This window comes from Bos indicus x Bos taurus, chromosome 26 (assembly GCF_003369695.1).
Source record: "Bos indicus x Bos taurus breed Angus x Brahman F1 hybrid chromosome 26, Bos_hybrid_MaternalHap_v2.0, whole genome shotgun sequence".
NCBI classification, from domain to species: domain Eukaryota; kingdom Metazoa; phylum Chordata; class Mammalia; order Artiodactyla; family Bovidae; genus Bos; species Bos indicus x Bos taurus.
Genome location: NC_040101.1, coordinates 13,068,774 through 13,086,506, shown reverse-complemented (window position 1 = coordinate 13,086,506; position 17,733 = coordinate 13,068,774). Strand labels below are relative to the sequence as shown.

The window sequence follows — 17,733 nt, the reverse complement described above, 5'->3', positions numbered from 1 at the left end:
TGGGGATACAGCCTAGGCTGGAGAAGGTGATGGCACCCCACTCCAGTACTCTTGCCTGGAAAATCCCATGGACGGAGGAGCCTGGTAGGCTGCAGTCCATGGGGTCGCTAAGAGTCGGACACGACTGAGCAACTTCACTTTCACTTTTCACTTTCATGCATTGGAGTAGGAAATGGCAACCCACTCCAGTGTTCTTGCCTGGAGAATCCCAGGGATGGGGGAGCCTGGTGGGCTGCTGTCTATGGGGTCACACAAAGCCGGACATGACTGAAGTGACTTAGCAGCAGCAGCAGCAGCAGCATGGCCTAGGCACTGATGGTTTTTGAAAACTCCCCCGGTAATTCTAGGAGCAGTCAAGGCTGAAACCAGTGACTCGAACCCTCCAAAGAAGAGACCACAATTAACTGAATTCCTCCCTGACTAATTCCACCCTTTTCCCCAGTCTTTTCACTCGCCACACATACCAAACCAAAGTATGATCTGAGGAAACAGGAAATGTCTTATCTTGAGTCTTCCAAACAGTAGAGCTGCTGGAAACACAGGAATCAGTCCCTGGGATCCTGGGAGAGGAGGTCATTTGGGGTGGGGGAGGGGTGACCTAATGCTGTGGGTGGGTCACATTGCTAGAGCACAGGCTCTTTGTTCTCCACATCCAAAGATGGAGCTGAAAGTTAGTTTGAGTGCCATTATCAAAGGTAACTGGTATGTCCCGAGTTCACCTGCCTTTTTCTTTCTCCAGCTTTTTCCTGCCATTCCCCATGCTGTGAAAAGTCTAGATATATAGATAGATAGATACTAAAGATGCACGTTACTTGTAAAGCAACTATATACCAATAAAAATTAATTTAAAATAAAAGTTAATTTGATTTAAAAAGATTCATATTGCTAACTAACCCAACTGTGAATGGAACCACTCTCCATTGTGGCTACTGACATCAGAGTAATAGGATTTAATCCTTGTCATCCCCAAATCACCTCCTCTTTCCCTTCCTTTAAGGGCACACTTTACTGAGTGAATGAGTTCACTGAGACTAAGAGAAGGGGAGAGGTGGGAAAACACTAATTCTGCTGTTTAGTGAGCTGGGGTAGTACTGGCATCTTCCGGTTGGTAACTGAATGGCTGCAGACACCAGTCTATGCCCCATATGCTGCAAGGGTTAATCTGACAGCTGCATATCATGAATCATTTCCCAAGACTCCTGCCTTCACTGCCATGATCACTTTTCCAACATCAATGTGGAAACTCTTGTCCCAGGGCACTTGTCCTCATTTAAAGAACTCTTGGGATGTTAGGGTAAGAGTTAGCAGCCTGGTATCATGGCCCAACAGTCTTCCCCTATTCCCTTAACCCTGGAAGGAATCACATGTTTGATCTGTACATCCTGTGGGCAGCAGGTTATTTTCTGTTCTGGCTTTCAGCAAGCTTCTCCTAGTCCTTGTATTCTGAGTTGATCACGCTCCAAGTGTGTCACCACGGAGCAGGTGTTGAGCAGTCAGTTCACAGCTGTTGATTTGTTGCAAGATCAATTAGAGAATACAAGAGTGTGTTACAGCTCACAGTTTACATTGAGCATTCAGAAAACCAAATATTTGAGTGTGTGCCTTGTGGCAAACACTAGTTGTGTATATACACAAACATACACACAGATAGTCTGTCCTGTGCAGTTGTATTTCCCCTTGTGTGAACCTTTTCCACTTTACTCCTGTGTTATCTATCTCTTCATCAACTAATTTATCTCATCATTTTCAAACAGCAATTGGGGGATAAGGAAGAGAGAAAACAATAGCAAAACCTCTTGAAGGTGATTTGTAAGTATTTTGTTCTATAAATGCAAGTGGATTTAAAGTGAAAATCCCTTTGGCATATAAAGCTCTTGTTCAGGAGATGCTGAAATTCTAGTTACAGATTTGTAATACATGTTTCCCTGGAATCCTAGAAGGTAATGGGTTTGAATGGACTAAGCACTATTCTGTATTATATCTCAGGTGAGTCCTTTTTAAAAAGCAACCTGAAAAGCTTTACCAACCCCAACCAGCCATTTTAAACCCCATGCTTATTGCTCCTTCACTCCCTATGGAACAAGCAGAAGGGAAAGCAAGGAAAACAGTCACGTTTCTGAAATATTATCTGAACCAGGGGAAAGAGCTTTGTTTGGCCTTCAGTGGTAAAAGGAGAAAACAGTAAAACCTCTTTTGTTCTCCCTGGCCTCCTCCAAGCAAAGCATGAGTCTCATCAAAGCCTACGTAACATTTTACAGTGACACAAATACAAGGTGAGACAGAGGGACGAGAGGGGTGGGCTGGCAGTTTGGAGCCACATTAGTTTAGTATTAGCCTAGCTCTGGAATAATCTCCCCAGTCCGGCCTCCGGGTGGACACCTTCCGGAGACCACTGGACTGGAGTTCCCCAAGGCCTGGCACAGTGGCATCAGATCACCACGCTGACTGTCATGCTCTGGCCGTGCGGAGCAATCTTGCGGGGCCAGGCCAGCAACAGTTTGCGGAGCTCCTCGCGGAAGCTGTCGTGCAACCAGGCGTAGATGAAGGGGTTGTAGCAGGCGGAGCTCATGGCCAGCCAGTGGCAGAGCAGCTGCACTAAGCCGAAGGCATAGGGGTCTATGGCGTGCGGGTCGAGGTCCCGCAGCAGGTTGAAGACGTGCAGCGGCAGCCAGCAGACGGCGAACACCACCACAACCACCACCAGCAGGCAGAAGGTGCGGCGGCGTCGCGCGCGGTCCCAGTCGGCCTGGCTCTGGGTCACGCAGCCCGGAACCACGCGGTTCCGGAGATTCACCGACACCCGGACGTAAGACAGGAGGATGACCAGCAGGGGGAGCAGGTAGGTGACGAGCAGCAGCCCCCAAGCGTAGAGCTGGCGCTGGCGCTCCTGGGACCCCCAGAACTCCTCGCAGAGGCGCACGCGGTGCGGCTTGAGTTCCACGTGGTAGGTGTGCAAGGCGGCCGGCAGTGCTAGCACCGCGGACAGCGCCCAGATGGCCAGGACCGCGTAGGCGCTGAAGCGCAACGAGATGCGCCGGCGCAGCGGGTGCACCAGCACGACGTAGCGGTCCACCGCGATGGTGGTGAGCGTGAACACCGACACGTAGACGGTGACCGGCTGCAAGAAGAAGACCAGGTGACACAGGCCGCCGCCGAACACCCAGCCGCGTGGCTCGAATGCGTAGGCCAGCGTGAGAGGGACGCAGGCGGTGCACATGAGCACGTCGGACAGGGCCAGGTTACCGATGAGAAAGTTGGTCACGTTGTGCAGCCGACGCACCCGTGCGATCACCAGCACCAGCAGGCAGTTGCCCACAAGCCCCACGACCACCACGATGCTGTAGAGCAGCACAATCAGCCCCTTCAGCTGATGCACCAGCTGCAGGCTCTGGAACGGCGTGATGGCCTGGGAGCCTGGACCAGCCGCCGACCCATTGCCCACCACCGTCTCTGAGCTCTGGTTGACCGGACTTGAAGACGCAGGCAGCAGCCCATTAAAAAAGTCAGGGGCCGCTGGACCCTGAGTGGGCAATGAGGCCATAGCCACCTGTCCAAAGATAATCAGAGTCTGTCACCTCCCATTCTCTTTCCGTCCCCTCCTACGCCAACCGTCTCCCCCCTCAACACACACACACACCTTAATTACTCAAATATTCCCTTTAGAATGACAGGCCACAATAAATAATCAACAAAATTTAAAGTGCTGTCACCCCCACCTCTGTAAAATGAAATCTAGGGGTGGTTAGATGTGCATAGGTTATTTAAATGCCTTCCACTCTATTTGGAGCCCCTACAGTCCCCACAAGCCAGACCCAAGCGCAGTCCTACCTGGTGACTGGGGCTTGACGGATGGGAAAGCTCTCCGGAGAAAGAGAGGTAGAATCCTGGCTGTCCCTGGAGGTCCTCCACCCAGACGGTGGTGCAGGCTACTCCGAGGAGCTGAAAAGATTCGAGTTCCCAGTGGACTCGCGGCTTTTGAGAGGGGCTGGAAGCACCTCCCCTTCGCCCCGCCCCCACAACAGCGTGCCCTTGTAGGGAAAATAGGGGCGGAGCTCGCACCTCCCAACTCGGTGCTTTGAGAAATAGGAGAAGGATAGTAGAAACAGAAAAGGAAGAAGGGGCCAGAAACCTGGGCCGGAGGGTCAGGGGAGAATCTATATTGTGGGAGCTTGCTGCGTCCTGGGAGAGTCCCGCTCTGGAGGGGAGTGCAGTAAACTAGGGAGATGAGAGGCGTGAACTGTCTGGCTCTCAGGACGACCTGGTGCCGTTTCCGTAAGGAAGTCGCAGGGCAGGAAATGGGGTGGGGGATTGAGATATCTACGGGATGTAGGGGAGAGATGAGGGACTCGTCCTTAAAAGCCGGATCCTGCCTTGAGTCTTGGCTCGGGTTAAGAGAGTCGCATAGGTAGTTCTGTCAGAGATTTAAATTGCAGCGCTTGGAACTAGCCGCAGACCTTAGGGGGCTCGCGCTCCCCGGGACGCACTGAGCCCTTTGCCTAAGCTGGCGACGCGATGCCGAGTCACGGGTCCGATCAAGCCCAAGAAAATGGTTCAGCACCGCGGACAGCTCCCGCGGCCGTGGCTGCGCGGCTCGGGCGTGCCTGGGAGCGGATAAACAGGGAGTTCAGCCCCTCTTCTGTGTCCGTCGCATTTGGAGGAGGGACCTGGTCCCTAGCCTAGTTCAAAGAGCTGCCTCGCTGCCTACATCCTGGGCCGGGCTGCAGACTCCAAGAGCAGTAGGGTGGAGTGGAGGCCGATGGCCCGGAGTGACTTGGCTCCTGCTATAGGTAACTGCTCACAGTGCCATTGACAGCACTGGGTTTTATCTCCTTAGGTCAGAAAACGCAGCCTTTGTGCAGCAGGCACACTTCAATACCTGCTCCTCACTACTCCGCTACCACCCCCTCCCCTACTCTTCACTCTTTCTTGACTACCAGGCTCTATTCTTCATCTCCCTGACAATACCAGTATGGAATATAAGTTCTGGGACCCCACCCTCTCCATCCTTAAATAAACACCTAAGGCCTCGTCACCACATTTTAGTAATTGCACGGTTTCCATGAGGATAACAAAAGTAACAAACATCTAGGAGGCTTAAAAGTTACATAAAATCTTTAGCAGTATTACATCCTCACTGAAATACAAATTAATCTGGACGAAGTTGGGGGAAGCAGGAAGGAGGCTTTGTAGCCTCCCTCCTTTGAAGACATCTCCTCCCTTCACCTTTTCTTTCCTTTCCCCAGAGGATGGAACTTTATTATTCCCTCTTTCACAAGCCCTGTACTCTGTCTTCTGACTGCAGATATTCCCATGAGGCTGGAAAGAAGTAAAATTATTTCACTCTCCAAATTCAAGTGATCACTCATACAGGGAGAAAAGTCAACATGGGAACAAAGGCAATCCAATTTTATGCACCTGAATTTATTCTAAACCCACATGCTCTGAGTTATAATCACTTTATCTAGTTATAGCTAAAGAGAAAGTATGATAGTAAAAGAAAAACAAACTTCAAAATAAAATACAATCTGTGCCTGACTAATCCCTTTTTATTCAGTCACTAAGTCGTGTCCAACTCTTGGCAACCTCATGAACTGCAACATGCCTTTCGATCTTTCTCATCATGTTCATCAACAGGGTTTTATGTACCCAAAAGGCGAGGCACTTTTTTGCTTCAAAATATCTTTAGCAGAGGAAATTGTGGTAACAGAGTTGAAAAACGATTTGAGGTGCATTTTTTTTTTTGGACATTCTAAGTCGCTTCAGTCATGTCCAACTCTTTGCGACCCTATGGACTGTAGCCCATCAGGCTCCTCTATCCATGGGATTCTCCAGGCAAGAATACTGGGGTGGGTTGCCATTTCCTTCTCTAGGGGATCCTCCCCACCCAGGGATCAAACCATGTCTCCTAGAGTCTCCTGCATTGGCAGATGGGTTCTTTACCACTGTGCCACCTGGGAGGCCTCCTATTCCCCAAAAGCCTTTAATGGCCCATCAAACAAAGACTAGAGCTTTAGCATGGCATTTCCAATCAGCATGCCCTTTTATTCTGATCTTCCCTCGTTTTTTTTTTTTTGGTCTGCTTCCCACCTGTCTCACTCCCTATATTCAGACCACACTAGCCTGTTGGACACAGACACGACCTCACCATTCCTGTTCATCATCTCTCTTGGGGTTTATTCCCTTTCTGTAGAATACCGATTGCTTCATCCCCACACAACTCACATTCTTCACATGCTACAATGCCCAATTCAAAGGTTACCTTGTCTTCAAGGTCTTCTCCCTTTCATGATCTTTCTGTCCTCTATTACATTCTACCTTTGAAATTGTGGAAGTGTTTCCTCCCCTGCCTCCACGACCCCTGATGTAAACTCTTTACAGGCAGGGGCCAATGTCTTGAAGCATTTTGGTACCTACGATATGTCTGAACGCAGCAGATACCAAATAAATATCCTTTTTGATTGAATGGCTAAAAATAGCCACCATTTCTTGAGGGCATTTTACATGCCACGCACTGTGCTAAGTACTTCACATGCCTTATCTCATTTGACCCCCTCAAAACTATTGGGTTTCTTTGGGCTGCACCACAGAGCTTGTGGAATCTTAATTCCCCAACCAGGGATCAAACCCATGCCCTCCACAGTGAAAGCACAGAGTCCTAACCACTGGACAGCCAGGAAATTCCCCTCAAAATTACTATTATGCTCATTTTACAAATGAGGTAACAGGTACTTCAAGGCTAAGCAACTAACCATGATGGTACAATTGAAAAGCAGTGGGGCTGGAATCTCAACTTCAACTTGCCGGGTTCTGGAGCCAAACCCTCCACTACTGTAATTTCCTGCCTCTGAACCCAAGACAGACATATCTGCGCAAACGGAAAATACAAGTGAGTTTCGATGGGACTTCATAAAAATAGGGAACCCCTCCCCCACAGTGGTTTATTAAAGGAGCGCTAACAAATTTAGTTACAATGCTACCTCTATCATGTTTGAGTTAAACAGATCTTTATGCCTCACCTGAAATATCCCTTACTTATATCCCATGTAGGAGACACAACTTTGGGCTGTATGAACTTAGAGGATGGGATTATGCTTTTTGGTGACAATAGGCAACAGGAGGTAGAGAACAGAAGATAGAGTCAGAGACAACAAAGGCAGAGTCTGGGAAGCCTGCTTAAGGACAATGAAGATTTCATGGCAGCTGAGTTCATGCTGATATACGGCAATTAGCCCAAACTTAGAAGAAAATATTTGAGATCATGTTTTAATTTTTTTTAGGAGAAACCACTAGAGATCATTTTTTTCATTACCAGGGAGGAGAGAGCAGTGTTTGAAACTTAAGTCCAGGCAATAACGTAAGAGATGCTCCCCCAGACTTGAGTTTTGTCTTTTGAGCCTGTCCTGTGTGTGTTCCAAGAGCCAGGCACCCCGGGGCTCCTCAGACTGAGCTGACTCAGTGTGGCAGGCTGACCACTGACAGGTGAGAAGAGCCTGTTACAGGCAGTGTGAGAACTAACGCAGCATCACATACAAAGGCCAAGAAAACCCTGTGTGCTTTGGGAAAATGTTGTGTTTTTTTTTTTCATCCCCGACTCCAGACATAATAATTATTCCTTCTAGCTCTGTCACACACATACTACTTGTTTTTTAACTCTTCAGTCTAGCTTTGCATAAGCACAGAGTGGAGGCTTACATGCTACTTTTCTGGCCAGAAATCTTTCTTTTGTTAGCCTTTTCTTCTCACCCCACCAAAAATCAAAAGGAGTCCCAAATAGTCTTGTGTCTTCTACCCCAGAGTCATCTCTAAAGTGATGCATGGGGCGTACATCTTATGTCTGTCTCATTTTAATCTGGCTTCACTGTGGGTCCCCACTCGTGGGCCCGGATGCCTAGGCAACCCCTAGGTTTTCTCTAACCAAACTCATGCAAAAGCTCTTGACAAGGTCCTTAGCTCTGGGAGGATGAGAAGGAACAGAAACTTTCTAGAAAGAAAACTTACTATCAGATGACCTCTCAGGCAGGTGGAATTCAGAAGATAGAGTAAGGTAACCCTTTACTTTTCTCTCTAGTCACCTATCAAGCCATGATTATTTCAGGCAGGCTTTGGACAGGACCCAGGGAATCACTAGATCCCTGCAGGTATGGCCTCAGAGTAGAACATCTACAAGACAAACACACCTTCCTTTTATAGTGTAGATTCCTGCTGATTACATAATCTTGTAACTAGACTAACAAAGTCTTGTCTTTTTTCTATCTTTACTGGTTAGGCTAGCTCCCCAGAAAAGGAGTGGGTAACCCCCCAGAGTAACACGAGGAGTTGGGGTGTGACAGGAAACTTCACACCCCAGAGTAACATGAGGAGTTGGGGTATGACAGGAAAAGGGGACGATAAAACCTGCAAATTCAACAACTATTTATGATTCATCTGTTAGGTGACAAGTCCTGGACAGGGTGCATTGAGTGAGAGAAAGATGAATAAGACATAGTCTCTGCTCTCAAAGAGTTTACAGTCTGGGGCAGACTTTTCTAGAAACAGAATCAGCTAGTGGAGGGACCCATGAAAATAATCTCAGGGTGCAGCTACTCTAAAAAACCCAATGGTAAAATGGAAAAGCCCTGTGGCTTTAGTAAATTAGCAATCTCTGGGGATTCTTGATTTTGAATTATTTTTGGTCTTAACATATCTCCTTATAGCTGCTTATTTAAATAATTTCTTTTTACTTTTGCTTTTTTCATAATTGTTTTTGCATTAATTGATCTCCGTGAGGCAGCAGTAAGAGGTGGCCTGAAGTAAGATCTTAATTCTCTGCCCAGGAATTGAACCTGGAAACTCTGGATAAGAACTAACAATCCTAGCCATCAGACCAGCAAGGGCTAGAAGCTATTTTTCCCTGTATATTTGCATCTAGGGAAAAATGCATTTATTAAAGAGGCAGAAACTGTAAATGCAGGTACAAAGTTTATTATGAGACATAGCATAACAGCAAGTGGGAGAGCTCACAGAGAAACAGTTTAGTTTTGACAAAAGCAAGGCAGAGATGCACACCCAGAGAGAAAGGGTGTGGGTGTTCCCCCTAGTGAGGAGGAGCGAAGTAAAGAGGTGATTAAGTCATTTATATGGATCAGTTCTTCTGGGTCTTTGTCTTCCTTCAGGCCAATTATATGGTTTCTTTTTCCACATCTGATCTACCTAGGACCCTCCCCTGAGTGCACATGTACCCCTCAACTAAGATGGATCTCGAGGTGAAGGTTTCTGGGAGGAGCAAGATTCATTATGGCTTGGTGTTATCCCCTGACTTTTCACCCACAAGGAGCCTTTCTGTGCATGCAGAGTCTCCCGTGTCCCAAAAGAGGGGGAGCGGAGTCCCTTAAGCCTTTGCTTAAACAGAGTTTTGCCCCTCTTTGTCCTTGCCATGACTATTACCTTGACTATTGCCATGACTATTACCTTAAGGTGTTTACAAGAGACAAACACTGGCTATTCACCCTGTTTCTGTTGTTACTTCCATTTTAGATGGTAAACAGGAGGCTGATTGTAAATGCCTTAACTGGAGCCCACCTATCCCTTATCTCAAGAAATGCTAACAGCTATAAGTCTCCAACCTGATACCCACTTCTTCGTGCCCCATGAAATATGAACAGGAGGGAATCTCTAACCTGGAGCCTGCCTCAGAATCACCCACTCAACTAGAAACAAGAAATAGGATCTTGAGTTAGCAGTCAGGGTGTCAACAATAAGTGAGTGAGTGATAGTTGCTCAATCATGCCTGAACTGTTTGCAACCCCAGGGACTGGAGCTCGCCAGGCTCCTGTATCCATGGGATTTCCCAGGCAAGAATACTGGTGTGGCTGCCATTTCCTACTCCAGCCTGGTCTTCTACCTGCTCCCCAAAGTTCTGAAGCCCCACACCTAGAGCCTGGAAAAAAGGAGGACATTCAATCTTTGGTTCTAAACTGGACACACAGAAAGTTACTAGAGCAAAGGAGGCTATTTAAAGGACTTTAAGGGGTCTTACCTAGTGGTCCAGGGGCTAATACTTCACACTCCCGCTGCAGGGGACCCAGGTTCCATCCCTGGCCAGAGAACTAGATCCCACAATGAAGGTCAAAGGTCCTGCACGCCTCAACTAAGACCCAGCTCAGCCAAATAAATTAAAAAATTTAAAAAGCTAAATGTCAAAAACATAAATTTTTTTTAAAAAGACTCTAGATTTTAAAGAAGCTCACCACTGATAAATCTTGTGCATCAGTCAGAGTTCTTCCTGGCATACAGCAGACCCAGTCTTACTGGTTTAAGTAGAAAAGAGTGACAGCTCGCTTCTGTAACTGCTGAGAGGACTGGAGGATCAGCCTCAAGACTCAGCTTCTAAAACCAGCCTTGATGAAGAAATCTCCACCCACATCCCCTGCCTGTGACAACACTGCTGCCATGGCCACTGTCACCTCTGCCAACGCCATTCTTCATCAGGAACTCAATCTTGCAGACATTGCTGTTCCCCAAAGCCAAGCACCTCTGTACCGCGCCCAACAGAATGGGGCTCCCACTTGCTCAGGTGCCCTCAGGTTCCTCATTTCTAAAGGAAAGTTTCCGTCAAGTGCATCTGAGTGGCAGAGCCTGGATCTCATGTATGTGAGCTCATTCACTCCTTTGTGTCCGACTCTTTGTGACCCTATGGACTGTAGCCCGCCAGGCTCCTCTGTCCTTGGGATTCTCCAGGCAACAATATTGGAGTGGATTGCCATGCCCTCCTCCAGGGGACCTTCCTGACCCAGGGATCGAACCTGTGTCTCCTGCATTGCAAGCAGATACTTTAACGCTGAGCCACCAGGGAAGCCACAGAATCCCATACCTGAGTTCTAATAGCAAAAATGCTGGGACTTTGAGTTCTGACTTCAACTTGGGAATGATGATGAGGAATTTCCCCAAATATGCACAGATGACAACCAGACATGAGTTACAACAAGCGTTCACTCTATTATCTGTCTTGAACATCAGTTTTAAAAGACCAACAGCTACAAGAAGACTTGAATGCTCTCTTAATTTGCTTGTCATCATTTAATTTAATTTGCTTCTATATCATTTTGAATGAAAATGCCAGAGAAAAACATGAGAGAATTAAGGATGTATTTTAGAGTATATGAGTTTTGTTTACCCTAATACATGTAAGTAACTGTGCTCCACTTTATGAGACATACCCCCTTCCCCCTCCTCCCCCAAAAAATAGCTTCCAAAGATATAAGAAATATAGCAATGCCTTGTAGCAGGGATTTTCACCCTCGGTGCTAGTGACACATTGGGCAGGATAAATCTGTGTCATGGGAGGCTGTCCTTTACCTTAGGGGATGTTTAACAGCATCCCAGGCCTCTTCCTTCCCCATGCCAGTAGGACACACACCTAGCTGTGACAACCAAAGATGTCTCCAACATTGCTGAATACCCTTGCGGGTAGGAGACAAAATCACCCCCGGTTGAGCAGCGGTATCTTACATCAACACAGCACCTTAAAAATTCACACAGTAGGGACTTCCCTGGTGGTCCAGTGGCTAAGACTCCACACTCCCAATGCAGGGGGTTTGGGTTCGGTTCCTAGTTAGGGAACTAAACCAGGAACTATAGTTAACTAGGTTAGGGAACTATATTCAGTTGTGTGCATACCACAACTAAAAAAAATAAATAAATAAAATTTTTAAATTCACCAAGTACTCTGCTTGGGAGTGCTACCAGCCTTCATAGTTAGCTCTCTTCAGATACCAAGACTCCAGAATTGGGTTTCAAAAACAATGAATTTTCTCAGATTGTCCTCTTCCTGCTCCCTAAAATGGCAGCAGGGCAAATGGAGGAAGGTGTTTAAGAAAAAAGAAAACACTAAGAGAAGCACAAGTTGATTGCCAAAGGAAGGAGAGAAATGGTCCCAAAACCCAAATATGAGGAAGAGCAGATGGCTCTTGGGCTTGTATAACCAGGGTCCGGTTCTAAGTACGAGCTGTCCTAATCCAAGAAGGACCCCGGTTTTGGAAAATAGGAGAAATTCATAATAACGCCCATTTCTCTGCAAGGCATTGGGAAGATCCAGTACATGTGAATCAACTGGCACACAGCTGGCTCACAGCAATGGGGTCAACTTTTGGGGAAACCTCTGTCCTGCCTTATGTCACTGCCTCTCATCAAGAGGGTTTCTTCGATGTAATTCTCAAGGCTTCCTCTTGAACATTACTCCAGAAGATAGTCTTTGTGGTGAGAAGAATTTGCTGGGTTTTAGTCTAAATGCTTATCTTCACTCCATCCTTTTTTACCAGGCATACACAGCCCAGAGATCCCAGGAAAAAAGAACATTATTGTCTAGAATTGGGCAGCCTAATAAGAGAGAAGTCTACAAAAATCACTGTGCTCTAAGATGATAAATGCCATCCCGACAACTGCTATAAAAGGGGGACATTAATGCTTACTGGGAAATTTTGCTAATTGCTTTAGTAAATTAAAACTGTATTTACCCTTATAGATCATATTTATCTTAATGCCCAAGAGTCTTTAAAGGATTCACAACATCTGTTGCTCGACCATGTCAATGTTGCATGTGTTGCTTAAATGTGTTCTCCCTCCTATGTTTACATCAAACACACACAGCAACTTGGGGCCCATTATTAATGTCTGCAAATATTCAGGTGGCAGGAAATGAACAAGAAGTGAGTGCTCACTGAGTCTTTCTAATGACTGAAATGTTCTTCGGGTTGAAGCTTTGTGTCAGGAATCCATTCCTCCTCTTTCCCCAGCCACTGCTCAGCATTATTTCTTCCCAGAGCAGGCGTTCCCACGCTCCCTGCATCCCTGGCAGGCACTACCGTGGAGTACCTGGGTGATGTTGCTGCCTGGTACAACTCCTTCCTCCTCCTTTTGATTGCTTAACTTTGAAATATATGTCTTTAACAATATCCCAAGTGGCCCATGAATGATGCTCACAGGGCTGCCTATTTGATGTGGTTATCCAGAGCTGGGGAGAGGTCCGTGGTGGCTGAGTTGCTGGAGACCTGACCTCTCTATAGCATTCGAGGATGGCTTTAGTACCTGCCCTTGACTTACCTAGGATCTCTCATATCAGGCAGTCTCACTGCAGCCATCCCTGGACCTCACTGAATTCCTGAAGATCCAGGACCCAGCCAGGTCATCTTCTTTAGTGACATTCTGTTCAAAGACTCCCCTAAAAGACACAAGGCTTGGCCAGCCTGCCCAGTTCAGGATATCAGCCACTTTATTTTTTAACTTTTGATTGGACTCTTACCAGTAACCATATTAGCAGCATGGATGGCATGCCTAAGCTTAGTCTTTCTTGTTGTTCAATTGCTAAGTCATGTCTGACTCCTTGTGACCCCCGGACTGTAGCACACCAGGCTCCTCTGTCCTCCGCGATCTCCCAGAGTGCTCATGTCCATTCTAACAGCTTAGTCTATTAGAAGTAAATATATATGAATGCATAAATAGATGACAGATTAGACAGATAGGTAGACAGATAGCTAGATAGACAAACAAGGAAACCAAAACAAAACACTTGAAAGCCGTTTGTTTCTATGACATTCTTTTCCAAAGGCAGGGACAAGGCAATTTGCTTTCTCATTTTGATTTCTATCCTTCATTGTCGACAAAAATAGCTTTTATGGATGGTAAACATCATTCTGCATCCTCATGGTGCCATTTAGTGGTGAAGGGCTCTTTGTGGCCACATTTACATGGAAAGCATGACCTTACAGAAGCCTCTCGTTTGAGTTTCCATTAATATATGTCTCCTGACAAAACACAGTGATGAACCAAATCGCATCTCATTACGTCCACCTCCAAATTATTTTCTAGACACATTTAAGTTCATTCTGGCGTTGCTGTCTAAAGTGATGGGCTCTTTCCTATTTGTTTTCTTTTTGACAAAGTGCAGAACTAGAATGGTCCTTGCGGTGTTTTTCAAGTTCACTGTGCATGTGTCTGTGTGCGTGCACACACACACATATACAAGGCTTTCAGGGATAGCAGTCTGGCAGTTAGAAGGTCTAGGATGGGTGTGTCTTCCCTGCGTTTTATCTTAGCAAACGAGTCCCTGTCACCAGGGAAACAGCCCTGGCTTTTATGTGTGACGACATCGTGAGCAGTGTCTCAGCAAAGGAGGAATAACAGAAATGTATTACTCCTCCCAAAGACTATCTTCATCAAAATCAACTCTGGTGCTTATTTAAAATGCAGATTTCAGGAGTTCCCTGGCGATCCAGTGGTTAGGACTCAACACGTCCGATGCTATGCGCCTCGGTTCAATGCCTGGTCGCGGAACTAAGATCCCAAAAGCCTCGCAGGATCCAAACAAACAAAAAAATGCAGATTGGTGGACCAGAAGATAGACCCATTAAATTAAAATCGATGGTGAGAACTGGGGAAATGAATCTATCACAAGTACTGCGGGTTACTCTGAGGCACACTCAAGTGTGAGAACCACTGTCTTCACAGTGAGTAATCCTGGTTCTTTATTTCCCCAAACTTGATCAGGATGAAAGCCAGGGGGCACGAAGCAGCTCCCAAATTCAGCCTGGCTTCCTGCCGCAGAAGCCTAACAGAGCCCTAGCTCTCTCCTAACCTAATAGATACAGGAAGACAATTGTACTAGCTCAGTGCTTTATCTTACATCTTTTTCAATTTATTTTTAATGACGTAAGTAGTATCTGAACATATTCTCCTATTTAATAGACATAAAACAGAGGAGCCTAAAATCCTGCTCTATCCCTCAGAAGTTATATTTGTCCTTTCTCTGTGCATTTACATGTATATATCTGAACCCAGAGAAAAGTATTGATGGACATTTAGGTTGTTGACCACATTTTTTGTCATCGCAAACCTCCCTATAATAAAGATGTTCCAGATGTTGGCCAAAGAGTACAAGCTTCCAGCTCTAAAATGAATAAATTCTGGGGGTCTAATGTACAGCTTGGTGATTATAGATAATAATGTGCTAAGTCACTTCAGTCATGTCCAACTCTTTGCGACCCCATGGACTGTAGCCCACCAGGCTCCTCTGTCCCAGGGATTCTCCAGGCAAGTATACTGGAGTGGATTGCCATGCCTTCCTCCAGGGGGTCTTCCCAATCCAGGGATTGAACCTGTGTATCTTAAGTCTCCTGCATTGGCAGGCAGGTTCTTTACCACTAGTACCACCTGGGAAGCATATAGATAATAATACTGAATACTGTATTATATACTTAGTTGTTAAGAGGCGTCTTCAACCTAGATAGCATATTCAAAAGCAGAGACATTACTCTGCCAACAAAGGTTCGTCTAGTCAAGGCTATGGTTTTTCCTGTGGTCATGTATGGATGTGAGAGTTAGACTATGAAGAAGGCTGAGTGCCGAAGAATTGATGCTTTTGAACTGTGGTGTTGGAGAAGACTCTTGAGAGTCCCTTGGACTGCAAGGAGATTCAACCAGTCCATTCTGAAGGAGATCAGCCCTGGGATTTCTTTGGAAGGAATGATGCTAAAGCTGAAACTCCAGTACTTTGGCCACCTCATGCGAAGAGTTGACTCATTGGAAAAGACTCTGATGCTGGGAGGAACTGGGGCAAGAGGAGAAGGGGATGACAGAGGATGAGATGGCTGGATGGCATCACTGACTAAATGGACGTGAGTCTGAGTGAACTCTGGGAGTTGGTGATGGACAAGGAGGCCTGGCGTGCTGTGATTCATGGGGTCGCAAAGAGTCGGACACGACTGAGCAATTGATCTGATCTGATCTAAATGTCCTCATCACAAAAAAGAAAGGGTAATTATGTGACATGGATGGAGGTGTTAACTAACACTATAGTGGTAATCGTTTTGCAACATACAAGTGTATCAAATCAACTAGATGTACACCTTGAACTTATAAGACTATATGTCAGTTACATATCAATGAAGCTGGAAAAAAGATTCCATATTAACAGTTATATTTGGGTTGAGAATAAAGCATATTTTCAGTAATGATGTTTTCTAGCAGACTAACATATACTGCTCTATATTTATTAGTTATTTTATAAAAGCTCAAGATTCAAATTCAGAGAAATTAAAGTAGAATAAACATGTTCCCATATGCCTTCTTGGAGAGGTTTCTTTGAGGGGCCATTCAGCAAAGGGAAATTTATAAGTCTCAAGATATGACCCAATTCAGACTCACCAGCACTGAATGGGACTCTCTTCTGCTTCATGAATTGTAACAGCTCGTTAACTACAACATGAGTTCTTACAATGGCCAGATGAGCATGGAAAGGAAATGTAGCATTTTTCATGGATATTAGGAAAAATTCCTTAAAAAATTCTTAAATCCTCCAACTTGGTTTTCCCTGCATGTTCCCCTTCCTACAGCCCCTTGACAACCAGGGCCTCATGGTGGCTGCTAGAAGGACAGATTCTCCTGGGGTGAGTAGGGGACACTGGCTCAGCCAGCAGGACCTGTGTGAAGGGCATGCACCAGTCTAAGTAAGGAAGAGCTTTCCATCAGGTTCTGGGCACAGCAGAGGGATCTGTGTTTTAAGATGTTATTAAATAAGACACCCATGGGGGATATCACTGAAGCACATAACCCCATGGCAAATAAAATGTCTGAGGCCAATGTCTAAGCCACTGGACCCCTGGAACATACAACAGGACATGCTGGGGCCATCACCAGCCAGGCTCTTGTAGGAGTGAATTGGGATGAGGGGGAGAGGACAGCTTAAAGATGTCTAAGGGGAAAGGCTTACGACCCCAGGCTTGGGATATGCTCATGTGTGCTCAGTTATATCTGACTCTTTGCGACCCCATGGACTGTAGCCCACCAGGCTCGCCTGTCCATGGAAATGTCCAGGCAAGATTACGGGCTGCTCTTTCCTACTCTGGGGGATTTCCAGACCCAGGGATTGAACCTGCAGCTCCTGCTTTGCAGGCATACTCTTTACCACTGAGCCGCCTGGAACACTGTGTACAAATCCCCAGACTGACAGTAACTACTGGAGTCGCCCAGAGCAAGCCCTACCCAGCTCTGGAATCTCTGTGTCCTTATCTACAAAACATGTTGTGAAAGGAGAACCAGACAATCCCAAAGGTCTCTACAAGCTCTGCCAGTCCAGGAACCCGAGGCTGTGGTCCTGAGACAGTCATGTCAACTATTTGCACACCTGGTCGCCATCATTGTCTGTACACACCTGGATGCCTTCATCTCTGCACACATCTAGATAATGTTATCTCATATTATATAATACATAGCATAGTATATATAACATTCTCTCTCACACACCCAGATGATACCACTCGTCCCTACTTCCTCAGTGAAAGATGGTCCCCCTTCTACTCAATGTCCACGGACATCCTTGGACAGTTTCACTTTAGTTTTTCTCTCCACAGGTCTGGCCTTCTTACAAATCTAGGAAATAAGCTTAGGCCCTCAGATTTGAACTTCCTTGAGACAAGACTCCCTGCAGGAAATAATTTAATCCCCGTGTGTCCCTCACAACGTTTCAGCTCTCAAGACTTAAGCACCATGAGGAAACTCCGCCTGCGTAATTGCTGCAAGTTTCAGAGTTTAGTAAGTTGTGTTTTGTTTGATTCTCATTTTTCACCAGATACAATCAAAAGAATAACATATTCATTCTCACTCTTCAGGAGTTTTCCAGCTGTGTAAAGGCTCTGGCGGTTAGGAAGATGCTTTTGCATGCAAGTGAAAATCATCAACTGTTCCCCCAGCCACTTCCCTTTC

At 46.1% G+C, this 17,733-nt stretch overlaps 1 protein-coding gene across 1 annotated transcript; it reads right to left on the bottom strand.

The window, feature by feature from the left end:
* Positions 1 to 1,650: 1,650 nt before the first annotated feature.
* PRLHR (prolactin releasing hormone receptor) lies at positions 1,651 to 3,972 on the bottom strand. Its single transcript, XM_027529236.1, has 2 exons — positions 3,829 to 3,972; positions 1,651 to 3,547 (listed from the first exon to the last, which is right to left on the bottom strand). The coding sequence occupies exon 2, from the start codon at positions 3,539 to 3,541 to the stop codon at positions 2,429 to 2,431; it is 1,113 nt and encodes a 370-aa protein (XP_027385037.1). The 5' UTR covers positions 3,542 to 3,547; positions 3,829 to 3,972; the 3' UTR covers positions 1,651 to 2,428.
* Between the last annotated feature and the right edge of the window lie 13,761 nt (positions 3,973 to 17,733).

What these genes read in the sequence shown, in the direction of transcription:
- PRLHR (XM_027529236.1), bottom strand. Translation starts at nt 3,541, where the DNA reads ATGGCCTCATTGCCCACTCAGGGTCCAGCGGCCCCTGACTTTTTTAAT.